General features: G+C 46.0%; 1 protein-coding gene across 1 annotated transcript in view; it reads right to left on the bottom strand.

Moving 5' to 3' along the window:
- LOC124555492 overlaps nucleotides 1–17,064 on the bottom strand; it is a 341,553-nt gene that overhangs the window by 156,854 nt on the left and 167,635 nt on the right. Inside the window, exon 2 of the mRNA XM_047129417.1 lies at nucleotides 7,390–7,555. Coding sequence (XP_046985373.1) covers nucleotides 7,390–7,555 — 166 coding nt within the window. The remainder of the gene's footprint in view (nucleotides 1–7,389; nucleotides 7,556–17,064) is intronic.

Here is a 17,064-nt window from a genome sequence, read left to right as displayed (position 1 = left end):
GCACAAACTCCACGTGTCTTCGATGGCGCGTCGACAATCCGGAGAAGCGAGATGAGCAAGGTTTAATTTCCAGGGATGTCGGCTGCGCCACACCCGTTGGCGATGAAGGGTGACGGCACATATATAGGCCTCGTGATCAGAAAAGGCTACTGGCCGCACCTCCGCGTCACTCACCGTTTCCGCGAGAGAACGGGAGACGTAAATCCTATCGATGCGACTTGACGAGTGACTCGTGAAATGGGTGTATCCCGGTCTATTTCCTCGGAAATGTTCCCATGTATCTACTAGCTGGAGATCGCCGATGAGCGTCCCAAGTTCGGGGCACGGTGAATGGCGTGGCAGCTGATCTTTAGGTGCTTGGGTGCAATTGAAATCGCCCCCTAATATCAAGTCATCGTGCCTGCCCTGAAAAAGCGGTGCTATTCCTTCTGCGAAGAAGAGCGATCGGTCACGACGGCGATTCGTTCCGGAAGGGGCGTACACATTGATAAACCGGACGCCTTGCACGGTTACGGCCATTCCTCTAGCGTCGGGGAGATATCGGACTCCGTCCGCCTCGAGGCCCTCTCTGAGGAGAATGGCGACTCCACTGTTAGTTGGCGAGGCGTGGGACACATGTGCCGTATAACCATACATACCCGGGAAATCGGCAACGAAGACTTCTTGGAGAAAGAATGTCAACGTCTGCTGCATTGAGCATGTCTTGGAGCAGCGACAACTTCGTACGTGTCCGAATGGTGTTAATGTTGATGGTCGTTAAGCGATAGGTTTGTAGATCGTCTCCTGAGGTGGGGGCTGCCGTCAGTGTCGCCGTAAATGGTGGGGCCTGTGTTCTGCTGGCGGCGTCCGCGCCGTCATCTGTTGCTACTCGGGAGGGGCCGAGGTGTGGGAGGAGAGACCCCTCTCCTCATCCACCACAGCGGCCGTAGAATCGTCTTCAATGTCATCCGCCCAAAGTCCGTAAGTTAACGGTGGCTGCGGTAGAACACTTGTGGGCTGAGTGACTAAGGGTGAATCCGCAGTTGTTTCCGGTTGTGTACCAACGGCGGGCGCTGTGCTGGCCATCCGTTTGTCCGAGGGAGCGGAATCGGGTTTGTCAAAATCAGACAAAGTGACAGGTGAGGGCGATCTCGTGTCATCCATTCTCCCCGTCGTTTCGTCGGCCGTCCGGTCGTCAACTGGAGAAGACGTCCGCTGGAGGCAATCGTCTGAGGGTGTGCGACGTCGCTTTTTATGTTTTCTCGGTGACCTTTGTTTGCGGACGTGGGTTTCTGTGTCCGAAAGAGTTTGTGGTTCCCGTATAGCATCCCCCTCAGGGAGAAAGGCAGAGGTCGGTACAACCCTAGCGTCGAGTTCCATTCTCTCGTCCGAATCTTCATGTGGAGTCGATGGGCGGCGTTCTTCAACCCCTGCAGACACCGTAATGGTGTTGGTCAATCCAGGACCGGCGACAGGTGCGCATTCTAACGCTTCCTGTCTTCCGGGGGGGTTGTCTGTCATGACGGTCGATCGTGTCACCTCTGCGTAATTGAGGGGGAGGGCCGTGAGCGTAGGAGGTGGTGTCGTGTCATGAAATGGAAGTTGTGTAACCCGACGTTGAATACACGCCGAGCGCACATGACCCTCCTGGCCGCAACCAGAACAAGTACGAGGTTGGCCGTCGTACATTATTATTGCTCGACAGCCACCTATGACTAAGTAGGACGGCACATGTTTCTTTAATTCAATTTTCACTTGTCGGACGCCGTTGAGGACTTGGTACGTCTCGAAGGTGTTCCATTTTTCGCCCACGTGGCTAATTACCGTCCCATAAGGGCGGAAAGCTGAGGTAACGACGTCCGGTGCTACTTAGAAAGGGAGTTCGAGGACTCTTAGTGTGCGTAATCCTAGTCCAGCATGGTCAACAGTAACCTCTCCGATGTGACCATCGGAGTATTTGAACTTGAGAGTGTTCGCGCATCTGTTCACAACTGCGTGACATAACTCGTCATCGACCATCTTGACGTAAACGACGCTGCTTGTGATGGATAGGTGGATACCGATGATGTGCTGTGTTGGTATTTGAACTTCGTCACGGATGAATCGTTCGACTTCAAGGGCTCGTGGTCGTGCGTAGTCGGGCTGGAAGCTGATCTTGATGGTAGCTTTTCTGTACGAATGAGCCATGGCGACTCAGTGTTAACGGACGCGAGTATTAGCTGCGGCGAGGAAGTAAACAAACTACGCACGCTCGCGACTCTGCGGACGGTACCGCGACTCTGCGGACAGGACGTAAACAAGACGTCCTCGCCGCTCACCGGCCGAAAGCAGACTGCGCCTCGGATGACCCAAAACGGCCTACGTGCGACAGCTCGATATCCAGTGTGGTGTCTGTCCATAGTTAGCTTGGCATCACAATGTGTACAATAAAGACAGTTCTTTCGATTTTAATCTTTATTTTTGTGTGCAGTATTGACTTTTGATAGTTTGTGATCTTATAGTATGCAATTTTGTCTTTCAAGTAAGGATGAATTTAAAAAAGTGTACTCAGACAGAAAAGGTATGGAAGAAACATATCCATACGGTGTCTAAGCAGTACGTCATCAGAGCGTCCCAAGAATGGACATGAGGCTGAGAGCAGTTCGGAAGGAGTGTGAGCCTCTACTAAGAAACTGAAGAGTGACCAGCATCTTCATGTGAATTAGGGCTTGAACTATGGGATTATAAATTTTCTTATCGCTTCAAAAATGGTTCAAATGGCTGAGCACTTTGGGAGTTAACATCTGGGGTCATCAGTCCCCTAGAATTTAAAACTACTTGAACCTAACTAACCTAGGGACATCACACACATCCATGCCCGAGGCAGGATTCGAACCTGCGACCGTAGTGGTCGCGCTGTTCCAGACTGAAGCGCCTAGAAACGCTCGGCCACCACGGCCAGACTTATCGCTTCCCCTGTTATTTGTGAACACGTAAAATGTAAATCGTACAATCCAGACATCACGTTGCAAGCGCAAAGTCCTCGAGGCTTATGCTTCGCAATAATTGTCTGTTGATGCTGCCCATTAGTTGTTACACAAAGTAGTAAGTTTATACGGAACCCATTTGAAATCAACCGTCTAATCGTCCTTGTAATTAGCCTGCTTGAAGCAGGGTTAAACGGAATTTTAAAGTTCCGTGATTTCATGGAATTGCCACGACCGATATTTTTAACCATTCTATAATAAATTAGTGGATTTAGTTTCGATCGCAACGGCAACAGTACGACAAGCCAGTACTGGTATAGTAGATTAATTGTAAGAGCTTTCTGAAAGTAGAATTTTTTCATTTGTTCATGTCTATAACATTTCAAAACTTCAGACGCTTTTTTCGCGGAATATGATTTTTTCGAAACGGCACGTAGCGTGACTCCAACGGCTTTGAGCCATTTTATTTGAAAGTTTAACCACAACTTTGAAAAAAACCTTTCAAAGTGAAACACTTATGGGATTTACGATAATTAATTTAAATAAATTATTCTTTTGTGGAAATTGAATTACTTCATTTAAACACTCGCAAATCACACAAAAAATATTTCTAAAATCCCGTATGTGATTCACTAGCTACACTGTTATAGATTACAGAATTTTTTTCTTTTTCCAGATTCAAAGTGGCACACATAATGCGTGCTATAGATCGCCTCAAATTAAACATGCCTAGGGAGAATTGCTTGCAGTGTCGCCATTCTTGTAATGTTTTCCGACAAAAATTTGTGATATACTTGAATATATGCTCAATAACAACTGCGAATAGTATTTCCTTTTCACCTTTTGTTCCATAAAAAAAGGTCAAGAAACGTTTCTTAGGTCGTTAAATTGGTATTACTCTTTAATATGTGGCGCAGCAGAATGTGTGTGGGGGGGAGGGGGGGGGGGGCAGTCTAAAGAATGCACAGGGGAAATTTCCGAAACAGGCGTCGTCTTAGTTGGCAGAAATTAACTGAAACTTCCTGGCAAATTAATATTTTGTGTTGGTTAACGACTCGAACCCGGAATTTTTCCCTTAGCGGGCAATGCTCTTACCGACTGAGTTACCTAGCCTCGAGTGTTCAAAAAAAAATGGTTCAAATGGCTCTGAGCACTATGAACTTAACATCTGAGAACCTAGCTAACCTACGGACATAACACACAGCCATGTCCGAGGCAGGATTCGAACCTGCGACCGGAGCGGTTGCGCGGTTCCAGACTGAAGTGCCTAGAACCACTCGGCCACACCGGACGGCAGCCACGAGTGTCAGTAAAGCTGTGTGAGGGTGGGTCATCAATGGCGGGGAGGGTGGGGAGGGGGGAAGAGGGAGGGGTGGTCATAATTTGTCACTACACGCCCCCACCCTCAACTATTTGATCGAAAGTATCCGGACATCCTTATGTAATATGGAGCTGATCACAAGATGTAACGAGTTGCGGACCCACCACTATAAAAGGAGGCGGGCAGCGTTGTCGGCAGAGATGCAGTACGTTCAGAATAAGCTTAGTGACTTCGAACGTGGACTAGGCTTCTGGTGTCACCTGCGTATCAAATCCATTGCGGACATGTCAACCGTTGTAAAGCTGCCCAAGTCTACTTTTGGTGACGTGATTGTAAAGTGGAAGCGCCAAGGAACAGTCACAGCTACTAGTAAATCAATACCAGCCAGACCACCTTTAATAACGGACAGGGAGCTTCGAACACTGCGGAGGGTCGTTGTAAAAAGAGAAGCATGAACTCAGCCGAAGGAATCACAGAGTTTTCAAGTGATACCAGCAGTTCAGCTAGCACAATGACTGTGCGTTGGGGGGTTAAGCGTGAGGTACAATGGTGGAACAGATTTCCGTGAACCTCACGTTTCTGTTCTCAGCGCTAAGCGACGCTTGTGGTGGCGCAAAGAGCGACACCACTGGACAGGTGGCTAGAAACGTTTAGTTTGGAGTGATGAATGACGATATTCCCTGTGGCTGTCGGATGGAAGCGTTTGGGCATCACTATTTCAGGCTGACGGAACGGCTTTCGGGCACGCTAATAAAGATCTCTTTCTGAAATTTGGCTGAATTACTCCTTGGGCACGGTCAAAAAGGCCAACAGGCTATTTTTTATTTCAATTTGTTCATTAGTTATTGCAAAAAAGGGACCAAAAACACGACAAAACTAAGTCTTTGTTCAAAAGAACAAAATTTTTTTTATTTTGTCAGATTAAAGAACTATGCTATTACTCCGTGCTCATTATCCTACATTAAGAAAATTGTTTTTTATTTCAGGTAAGATTTGCAGACTGCAGCACTTCCACCATGGAAACACCTGGTTTTGGACAGAGGAACTTCAGTTCCTCGGATGGGGAGCTTAATGACAATTTCTTAAAATCAGAAAATGTTATCCAAGAATCAATGAACGTGCAAAAAAGTTACATTGTTCCATTAGTTTTTCCAAAAAAGCATAAAATCGCTTATTTTATAGGCTGACGAGAACGGACTCTGTTATCCAGACTGATCCTTTCAGAGCTACTGCAGATGATTGACGGGGGCCATGAAAAGTTGGTCCATTTGGTCTAACAACTGCTTCCTTGGGAGCCTAAGTTTTAAATACCACTCAAAGCAAGTGGTGGATCTCTTTTCTTGGATCCCCGTCACACACAGGCTTTTGCGAAAGGTGCAATTAGTTTCCCGGCCACTTGTAGCCGTGTTCGTGAATGCTGAAGCCTCACCAGTTCAGCAAAGGCTGCTGGTGTTAGAAGGCCAAACCATTTAAAGCCTCTTGTTGGTCGCTCATCGTAACAACTTTTATTAATAAATACCGGGAGGACAATGAAAGGAACTTTGACAGAAATAAAATCCAAAATAAAATTCCAGTGAAAAATTTCGAAACTATTCGAAATCTAAACTGCTTGATGGCTAGGTGATGCTTCAACGAACTTCGACAGCTGAAACTGTCACCGTTTTCTACACTGAAGCACCAAAGAAACTGGTATAGGCATGTGTATTCAAATACGGTGATATCTAAACAGGCAGAATACGGCGCTGCAGTCGGCAACGCCTATATAAGACAAGCGTGTGGCTCAGTTGTTAGATTGTTTACTGCTGCTACAATGGCAGGTTATCAAGATTTAAGTGAGTTTGAACGTAATGTTACAGTCGGTGCACGAGCGATGGGACATAACCGAGGTAGCGATGAAGTGGGTATTTCCCCGTACGACCATTCTACGAGTGTATAGTGAGTATCAGGAATCCGGTAAAATATCAAATCTCCGATATCACTGCGGCCGGAAGAAGATCCTGCAAGAACGGGACCAACAACAACTGAAGAGAATCGCTCAGCGTGACAGAAGTGCAACCTTTCCACAGATTGCTAGAGATGTCAATGCTGTGCCATCATCAAGTGCCAACGTGTGAACCGTTCAACGAAACATCACCGGTATGGGCTTTTCGTATATCCTAGACTGCACGACACTAAGCTTAACGCCTCGCCTGGTACCAACAACACCGACATTGGACTGTTGATGACTGGAAACATGTTGCTTGGTCGGACGAGTCTCGTTTCAAATTATATCGAACGGATGGAGTGTACGGGTATGGAGACAACCTCATGAATCCATGAGCCCTCCACGTCAGCAGGGGTCTGTTGAAGCTGGTGGAGGCTCTCTAATGGTGTGGGCGTGTAAAGTTGGAGTGATATGGAACCCCTAATACGTCTAGAGACGAGTCTGACACCTGACACGTACGTAAGCATCCTGTCCGATCAGCTGTATCTCTTCATTTCCATTCTGCATACCGACGGACTTGGGCAATACCAGCAGGGCAATGCGACATCCTACGCGTCCATAGTTGCTACAAAGTGACTCCAGGAACACTCTTCTGACTTTGAACACTTCCGCTGGCCACCAAACTCCCTAGACATGAACATTGAGCGTAAGAGGTCTACGCCCCCTCGTAATCTTACGGATTTATGGACAGCCCCACAGTATTCATGATGTCAATTCCCTCCAGCACTACTTCAGACATTAGTCGAGCCAATGCCACGTCGTGTTGCGGCATTTCTGCCTCCTCACAGGGGGCCTACGCGATATAAAGCAGGTGTACCAGTTTATTTGGCTCTTCAGTGTCTATTCAAAGTGCGAACTGCACCAGTTAACTTACAAATGGCTGGTCATATTATTGTTCGAATCTGACACCGTTGAAGTTCCAACACCGAAACTCAGACATGCCTATACCAGTCTTTGGCGCTTCAGTGCAGAAGACGGTGACAGTTTCGGCCATCGAAGTTCGTTGAAACATCAAGCAGTTTAGATTTCGAACTGTTTCGAAATTTTCAAAATACTGAGGCAATACAGCACTGTCCGAGTCAACGTTAATACCAGCGAGTAGAAAATTTTGCCTGTCCGTGTTGGTGATTTCGACTTACTCGTCCATGAGGATGACGTTGTTACCGATGCGTCGATGGCAGTGCCCCCAGATGGGGATGGCGTCGGCGGTGATGTCGACCTGCGAGTACTGCACGCTGGACGTGGCCGTCGACTGCATCACGTACTTGCCCTGCAGCTCGACGGGGAAGTAGCACGCCGCGCACCCTGCAACAACGCTACAGCTGGAGTTGGAGTGGAAGCACAGCGCTCGAAAGTGTAAAAACTGTCCCATAGCGTTGCTACGAGACACGCTTGATAAGGCTATGTTTACGTTTGACCTGTGAATCAAAAAAATGTTCAAATGTGTGTGAAATCTTATTGGACTTAACTGCTAAAGGTCCTCAGTCCCTAAGCTTACACACTAATTAACCTAAATTATCCTAAGGACAAACACACACACCCATGCCCGAGGGAGGACTCGAACCTCCACCGGGACCAGCCGCACAGTACCTGTGAATCTGTAGTAGAGCAGCAACTAAAGCAAAGCGAGGCTCAAAATGCTGGCGTTGACATCTGTCAACAGCTACGTACTAAGAGAGGGAGGTGTGTGTGTGTGTGTGTGTGTGTGTGTGTGTGTGTGTGTGTGTGTGTGTGTGTGTGTGTTCTGGCTTTGGAGGGGAAACCGAAGTAGTCATGAATCTATCACGTACGCTGTGGTGTCACCGCCAGACACCACACTTTCTAGGTGGTAGCTTTAAATCGGCCGCGGTCCACTAGTACATGTCGGACCCGCGTGTCGCCACTGTCAGGGATCGCAGACCGAGCGCCACCACAAGGCAGGTCTCGAGATACGGACTAGCACTCGCCCCAGTTGTACGGACGACGTAGCTAGCGACTACATGGACGAAGCATTGCTCATTAGCCGAGCCAATAGTTAGAATAGCCTTCAGCTAAGTCAATGGCTACGACCTAGCAAGGCGCCATTAGTAACATTGCATGTATCTAAAGAGTCTCACTTGTATCGCCACAATCTCCAGATGTACCAAAAGGATGGATTAAAGTTAAGTATTCCAGAAGCTACGTACTTTTCTTTATAGCATTCATTACGTATCCTGTTTCAGACCTCACGCAATCCGGCTTTAGCTAAGCGCGTGCCTTTCGGCTTCGTCTCATTGTGTCTAGGCTGTCTTGTCTAGACACAACATACGCGTTGCCCTTTATTTCGTACTACAGTTACTGAAAACCAAACAGTGTTGTTAACAAGACTTTTCTCTTGAAAACCACTTTGTGCAACTATAAATACATATCATTTGAAAAACTTACACATGTGCTTCTCTAAATTGCAACTTTTTTTTGCAGATATGAAAACTGGTCAGTCATTTTCTCTTTTCGTATTGTAGTTTGAGATATTTAGAAAATCGTAAGAGACGTAATTGAAGTTGAATTTCCATACAAGATTGCAGGCGTAGATGATTTCAGTAAAATTGCGTATGGGTACTAAAATAATTGGATTTTTCCTAACTGCCCAGGAAGTGGAAAGGAAAACTCATTCAAATGATTTGCCCTACCCACTGTAGCACTATGTTCAGAAACTACAAACAGTATCCTTGTTACAAGGGCTGGTTGATATCAGTGTAAGTTCATGAACATTAATATTAGTCACTTGCGCAGCCATCTTCCGCAGCCTCTGTTATGATCAATTATTATTGCTTTTTTTTTTGTCTTAAGCTTACAGCAACTGCAGGAAGCTTAAGATGGAAAAACCGGTAATTAATATGAGTGGTTAGGTAAGATAAAGCGATGGTAGAGCATTTAGGGTTTCAGCTTTCTTTCTGCTTTTGTCAGATAAGAGTCTGAAGTTTTTGATGACAGCACTTCACTGAACTGTAACATGACACATGACATAACGATTATCCACTTTCACACGGTGCATTAAAAACCTAACGTACGGCGTAAGATGCTGATAAAGGATATTTCGATATTAGGATAGAACGAGCATTTGTATAAGATACTGTAAATGGAAAATCTTGGCCAAAGAAATAGCAATTCAGTAGATGTAGTCGAAAATACTGCTGAATACATTTGTTTACTGTACAATTTAATAATTGACAGAGAACGTACTAAATATTGTATCACAGGAAAAAACTTCACAGCCAATAAATGTGACGCATAACCAGTCATCCATCACAACACGAAATCAAAAAGGCTGCAAATATTCATGATCTCTTCCATGTAAAAATTATTAAATTTTCTGTTTACTTGCCTGTTAATGTTGTCTGAATAGATGGACAGTTGTGTCAATCTGATGTACCGATAAAATCTAACATCACTGTTTTTTAAGTACGTATACTTATGAACCAAGCGAGGGTCAGTGCAGGCTAACAGCGACGCTCTCTCCATAAGACAGAGTTATTTTTGTAAACCGGACTTGCACGTAGACTCGCCGCGCAGGAAGATGTATTAGTTACACGTCAATTTTAAAAAAAAGTCCGAACGGGTAATAGATACTGACTGGTAGCGCGTGTAACCAAACCAGGGGCATTCCTCGCGACATCTTAAAAGAACATCGTCGTTCGTTGCTACTCTCTTTACAGCTAAAATTGCAGACGACTCTACGCTCTAAGCTTTCAGCCGTGTTACACCTCCAATCAGAACGGATTTTTTTGTTTTTCTAGTGTTACCAGCCAGTGTCGGAAACTGCTAAAACGTGAATATAGCGGATGGCTATAATTAAAGTGGAGCTACTCACAGAGGTCCAGTGTTGCTCGTAATTATCGTATGGCAGCGAAACTTTCTAGATATTTTAATGCATTATGCGGAACCAATCTGCACTGAAAGAAAATTAGTTTCAATTTTGGCCAACATTTGAGAATTTGGCGCTGTGAATGCAAGAAAGGCGTTTAGACATGTCGTGAATCATAGTAGAGCAGCGATTAGCGGTCCAACACCACTTTATTACATAGTCACAGAATATACCATACCACAAGTCAAAGATACATTGTCCTAAGAGTAAACAAACAGTCTCTCACTTGCCCTAAGTATATCACTCTGTGACATCCTCCCCACCCTGGTCGACATCCAAAGGTAGGGCCAGCTGCACAGGACGACTAATGATGCGACCTTCTGGTGTCCAGAGTATTATCGTCCTTACCCTGCCGTCTCTTCCTGGTAGTACCTTTTCTATCCTGGCCTTTTCCACATATGTCGCGGACGAAGGTCCTCTTGGATCAGCACGATGTCACCTGGGCGAAAGGGGATGACTCGTCCCGATCGGCGTTTAACTTCATGGTAGTTCCTGAGGTACAATAGGTATTCTTTAACCCAACGGTTCCAAAAACTGTCACAGAGTTGCTGTCTCAGTCGGAATTCCTTTGTTAAATTCGTGTTCGCTGAAGGCTCTGGTCCCGTCGGACTAGTCGTAAGTTTTTCTCCCGTCAGAAAATGGGAAGGTGTGAGTGCATCACAATCATCTCCTGGCGTGATGGGCCTGGAGTTCACCGCGTCTTCAATACTGATCAAGGTGGTTGTCAGTTGTTCCTCAGTGAGCTTTGCGAGTCCCAATACCTTCCGTAGGCAACGCTTTATAGTGCCCACCATTCTTTCCCACCATCCTCCCCACCAAGCCGCCCGGGAGACAATAAATGTCCAAGTAATACCGTGGTGGGCGAGGAACTGATAAGTTTTTGTGGTGGTTAATGCCTTCCAAAGTTGGGCTAGTTCCATATTCGTGGCGTGGAATGTTTTCGCGTTATCTGTATATATCGTGTGGGGTAGTCCGCGTCTTCCGGCGAATCGCTGAAGTGCCATAAGAAACTTGTCCGTTGACAAATCTGTACAGAGTTCGAGGTGTACAGCTCGTGTGGTAGCACATGTGAAAAGAGTGATATGACTTGTGCGTTTCCTTCCCCACTTTGATGAATAGTGGGCCAGCAAAGTCTATTCCGGTTATAGCAAATGGTTTGGCAGGTGAAACTCGTTCAGGTGGCAGCGGTGCTTCGATCTGTTGCCCTCGTGGATTCTCCAAGATCTAGCATGCGAGGCATGAGTGTAGGATTCTTTTGATGGTCTGACGAGCTCTAAGGATCCAAAATTCGGTTTCTAAGTTCGGATAGTACAGAACGAACACCAAAGTGATGGAGGTGGATGTGTGTCTCTCGAATAACCAATTGCGTGAAGTGGTGGGAACCGTCAAGGAGTACAGGATGTTTTTGTTCCCTATTTAGACTAGTGCACTGCAGTCGACCTCCTAGAAGTATCAGTCCATCTTCTAAGAAAGGATTGTATCCTGCGATTTTTGACTCTTTTTGGCAGTGGTTAGTTATTCTGAAGGTGCATGTAATTCGCTGGGGAAGGAATCTCTCTGGCCCACTCGAATCCAATACATTTTGGCAGCTGATAATTCGGTGGCTGTAAGTTCCCTGAAGATTTATTCTGACGAATGTTGTGTAGGAAGCCGAGAGTCCATGCTGTGATACGAATGAGCTTCCAGTATGGGCTGCATTGAAGTAAGTTCAACAGGCTGGTTGGCGTAGATATCGACAAGACTTGACTCTGGGTTTTCTTCCTCTTTTCTTCGGGAGGAAGTCGTACCATCGTTGGAGTATCGTTTGGCCAGCATTCAGGAGGGCGTGTAAGCCAAGGCGGCCCATGCCACCAAATATCCAGAGAATTCATTTGGTAGCCGAGGAGTCCACGTGAGAGGTGGTCAGCAGGATTGCCTGGTCCTGGGCAGTGTTTCCATTGCGTGGGAATCGTGTGTGTTTGTATCTCAGTTACCCGATTACAAACGAAGGTCTTCATCTGCTAGGATCACAGCGAATCCAACTTAGTGTTATTGTAGAATCCGTCCACAATATCGCATGGGCAATTTTAAAGTCTGTTGCGCGGCAAAAGTAACAATTGTCTGGTCCCAACTACTGCCGCTAAAAGTTCGAGTCGAGGCAATGTCACCTTCTTAATAGGAGAAAGTCTGTTCTTGCTACAGACTAAATAGGTTACGACATCATCTAAGACAGTACGAATGTACAAAGCTGCTCCACATGCCTTTTCCGAGGCGTCACGGAATACGTGCAGCTGAGAGTCTCTTCCATGAGCTGTAGCTATCCATCTAGGGACACGGATATCTAGCTTACCTCCATTGTCACATATACAAGTGCGCCATCGTGCCCCTAAGTCCCAGTGCATAAGTTCATCCCAGCCAATTCCTCGGCACCATGTGGCCTGGAATAGCGATTTCCCAACAAGAGAAACAGGGGAAAACAGTCCGAGTGGGTCATAGAATTTAGTCGTACATTGTAAAAGGAGTCGTTTGGTGGCTGGCTCTTCTGACGACCTTCTGATGATTTTGCTAGGATCGATACAGAAGTAGTCACCTGCAGTGTTCCAGTCTACGCCTAAAACTTGAGTCTGGGTGTGGGGTTCTCGCCCTTCTGCCCTCCAGATAGTGTGGAGTTGTTCACAGTAGGTAGCCCATTTTGATAAGGGGAGACTGATCAATTTCATTAGGGTTACAAGTTCATAATATATAGCTATCACCAAATTATCGCCTTCTACTGATATCATAAAGTCGTCCATGTATGCAGTCTTGTTTATAAGTGGCGCTACGGTGGGAAATGCTGTCATACACTTCTCGGCAAGTTCTCTTAGTGTTGCAGAAAGTAAAAATGGGCTGCAGGTCAGGCCGAATGGGAGTCTTAAAACGGTATTCTGTTAGTTCGTCCGTCGTTTGAAGATTTCCTGTTTGATCCTGGCTAATCTTGAACCAGAATAATCTGGCCAAGTCTTTGTCCTTTTCTTTCAAGGTTAATTGAAGGAAAGCTTGTGTGATGTCCGCGACGATAGCCGTAGAATATAGTCTGAAACGCAGTAAAATTTCCAGAATCTCTGGTAATAGGTTCGGTCCTACTTCTAATACCTCATTCAGACAAGGTGCATTGTTTTCGTGAGATGAAGCGTCAAAGACTATTCTCCACTTAGTGGTTCCGTATTTCTCCTTCCTCACTGCATGATGAGGGAAATAAAATAGCTCCTTTCCTGAGAGTGGGGTGGCAGCGACCTCTACTTGCCCTTTCGTAATTAGTCTAGCATAAGATCGAAATACATTTGCTTAAAGGTCTCTTGACGTTGACATCTTTCCCTAAGGTGCTTGAATCGTTTTTCCGCGATCGGTCTGTTACTCGAAAGCACTGTATGTTGCCTTTTGGGAAGTGTATCCACTGCTCGATGATCCTTTATAGAGAAATATGCTCTAAACTCTTCTAGAAGTCTCGTATCCTTGTTGTTCACATATAGATCCTGATCGGCAGTAATCCCTATAGTTTCCAAGTCCCAAAAGCGTCTTAAATCATTGTCCGAGTGCAGAGGAGATCGGTCAGTCTGAGCAAAATTTACCACGGCTGCATGCACACAGCTTTGTGATTTGTTACCACTAAGTATCCAGCCAAACAGAGAAGGTACTAACACTAAGGTTTCAGAGATGCGTATGGGCGAATTGTGCTTCACTATCTTCCAATAAAAATCGCCTCCTACAAGAATCTCCACGGGAAGATCTTCTGTTTAATCGGTTTTCGGATCTGCTAGCGTAATCTTACGGGCATCTGGTAAACTCTTTATATGTTGTAGAACCGAAGGCTGGTGAGAAATAACTTGAGTACTTTCGAAGGCTTTAAGTGGCACTGAAGAATTCTGCCAAAGCCCTTCATATTAAACTGAACAAGCCTGCGGTGGCGTGGACGTGTAGGATTTGATTCAAAGGAGCAAACTGTTAGTTCTTGTCGGTCTACCGTTTGCAGTTTCAGATCATCAATCGGCGATTTTGCTATGAAGCTGGACTGACTACCTGCGTCCAGTAGACATCGCGTTGTCCTGCTCAATCCTGTAGGTCCTGAGGCGCATACTTGAGCTGTCTGAAGGTAAGTATATCCGTGGGGAGAGACAGATACCTTTCCCACGGAAGTGACGTTTGTCCGACCCGCAGGACCCCTAATATCCTCACAAATTGACTTTTCTTTCTTTTTGCAATTTGACACTGTGCCCACGTTGAAGACAAAGAAAGCATCTGTTTGCTAGTTTCAATTTATCTATTCGATCATTAACGCGTACGATCTTCTTACAGTCTTGAGCCCAGTGACCGCAAGATTCGCAAAAGACGCAGAATGGTTCCTTTACGCTGGTATCCTTCGGAGTCGATCTTTTAGATTTCGCGTGTACGTGAAGTGCGGACGCTGTGGGAAGGCTACTAGAAGTGCTGGAGAATTCACCGTGTATCTTATGCATGGTAAGCGCCCCGTCGACTTCCTCGTTCAGGAACTCGATCAGTTGCAAAATGTCCCCTTCGGATATTCCCGTACGCTTGGCATGAATTATCCAGCGGCGGCATATGCCATCCGGAAAAGCGCGTAAAATTTTCGGCGCGAGGACTCGGCCGTATCCGTTCACGTCTTCCCCAAGTGCCCGGAGAGCTTGAATACGTCGCTGGCATTCAATGAACGTCGAATTAAGATTATCTCGAAGCCATAAAACCAGTTCAGCTGTCCACCCCAGAGGAACTAAGTGGGCTTTAATTATTCGATCCTTGTTGCCATAACGCGCTTGGAGAATCCTCTTCGTTTCTGCGCACGTCTCGGCCGTCACCGCAATACCGTCCACTAAATGCTTTGGTTTTCCCGAGAGATAGCCGCGAAGAAAGATGTGTTTATTAATTGTAGTTACTGTCGGATCGTTGTCAACCGACTGCTCAAACTGCTCCCAGAATCGTGCCCATGTCTCTATCTCCTGAAAAAGGCTCACGTTTGATCGGCGGAAGTTTTGCTGAAGCTGTGGAACACTCATTGTTACAGTTTGTACCGGCGGATTGTCGGGAATCTTTATGTCTGCTACCGATTTCGCAAGCTGTTTCTCTATTTCGTGAGAGAATCGAGAAATTGTGAGTTTCGCGGTGTCTATATAATCTTCGCATTTAAGATCATCATCTTCGTATTCGTCATCGTCTAACAACTCGTGAATATCCTCATCTAATTTAACGAGGCGGTTCAGAACGCTTCCCAATCTGTCATTGTAATATTTATAATCCGCGATTTCCGATGTGTCTGACAACCTTGCAACTTCCGCTACGAGTCGCGTAATGTTTGCTCTTTCTCTCATACGTTTTCTCTTTAGAGAGCGTAACTGTGCTTCTGGTTTGTGGTCTGTCATGTCCACTCCGTCCGATTACTCGAAAGTTTAAAGCAGTGTCGGCTAGCGATCAGCTGGTCCTAGTAGGGTGTTATCTTTGGATCGCTAGTCTAAGTAGTTCAATTGATGGTCGCTAGATGGCAGCACTAGTCCTAAACAATCTACAGGTGTAGCGTAGGATCTGATAATTCGTCAAAGCGCTAATCGAACAGCTACAATAGCAGTACAGAGCGGCGATAGTGTAATCGGTTGCCTTTACAAATGGCATTACAAAACAGTTGCGTGATAATTTAATTGAACTTAGCTGTGTATGCAGGCGGTTGTCGTCGAAGAGCTTGTTGCGTGGTGTGACAAATCGCTGCATTAAGCCCCCTCGTAGTATTGCCGCGTGACGTGCATCCAGAATTCGTGTTTCACAACAGCAATCGTGGAAATTCTCCACCGGGTTTCGGCACCAAATTTTTATGTCGTGAATCACAGTAGAGCAGCGATTAGCGGTCCAACAACACTTTATTACATAGTCACAGAACATACCACAAGTCAAAGATACATTGTCCTCAGAGTAAACAAACAGTCTCAGTTGCCCTAAGTACATCACTCTGACAAGACATGTTGCCATATGTAATGGATTATGAAAGGGACGTGGCCGGAAATGGTCAAACGAGTGAGAAAGGCATAATGTTGAGTATTATTAAGCAATGCTTATAAAAGTGTTCAATATAAGCACCGGAGACGTTGACGAGATGCTGCATCCGTAAACAACAGTTGGTCGCAGCAGTTCTGGTGGAATCTATGCAGCGTGTACCTGTATACTGGCTTTCAGATTAGATAGATACCAAACGTGTCCCTGCTGAAGGCATTCTTTTAGGTATCCTAAAGCCAAAATTCACAAGGATTCAGATCACCTGATCTCACAGGATATGCACCAGAAAAACCTCTGGAGATAACACGTTCGTGGGAGGTTGTGTTAACCATATCTTTCACTACGGAAGCGACATGGAGTTTCGCCCATCTTGAATGAAAACTATGGTTCCACACAGCTGCGCTCTTCCAAAGCAGGAATTACATGTTGTAGAAGAACGTCTCAATGTGCAGACGCCACGGTACAGTTGACAGGCACTCTGGCTGCATTCCCTTACAAACAAGAACGGACCGGGAACGAAGCTCGTTTTGAATCCACACCACACAGTCACATACAGAGTGTGCAATGGCTCTTCGTGCGCTGGACGCGGTTTAACAGTACCACAAATTCGACAGTTCTCTGTGTTCACTGCACGCTGTAGTTTAAAATGCGCCTCGTCACTCCATGGAATATTTATTGCCTGGCCACATGTCATCAACTTCGATCCGTGGCAGGAACAGAAGATCACATTCAGAACGTTGCTACGGATCAGGAGGTGTCAATTGCTGCACCATCGGGTTCTTGTGCAGGTAACGGTGTAATAGATTGCAAGACGTTCTGTATTGTTGAACGTGGGATGGACAATTCTCGTGACACTGAACGAGCAGTAGACAACCCAGGGCACGCGCTGTATCGTCAGTTATAGCAAGAGCAAATTCGT

This window comes from Schistocerca americana, chromosome X, assembly GCF_021461395.2.
Source record: "Schistocerca americana isolate TAMUIC-IGC-003095 chromosome X, iqSchAmer2.1, whole genome shotgun sequence".
NCBI classification, from domain to species: domain Eukaryota; kingdom Metazoa; phylum Arthropoda; class Insecta; order Orthoptera; family Acrididae; genus Schistocerca; species Schistocerca americana.
This window is presented reverse-complemented; position numbering and strand designations above follow the sequence as displayed.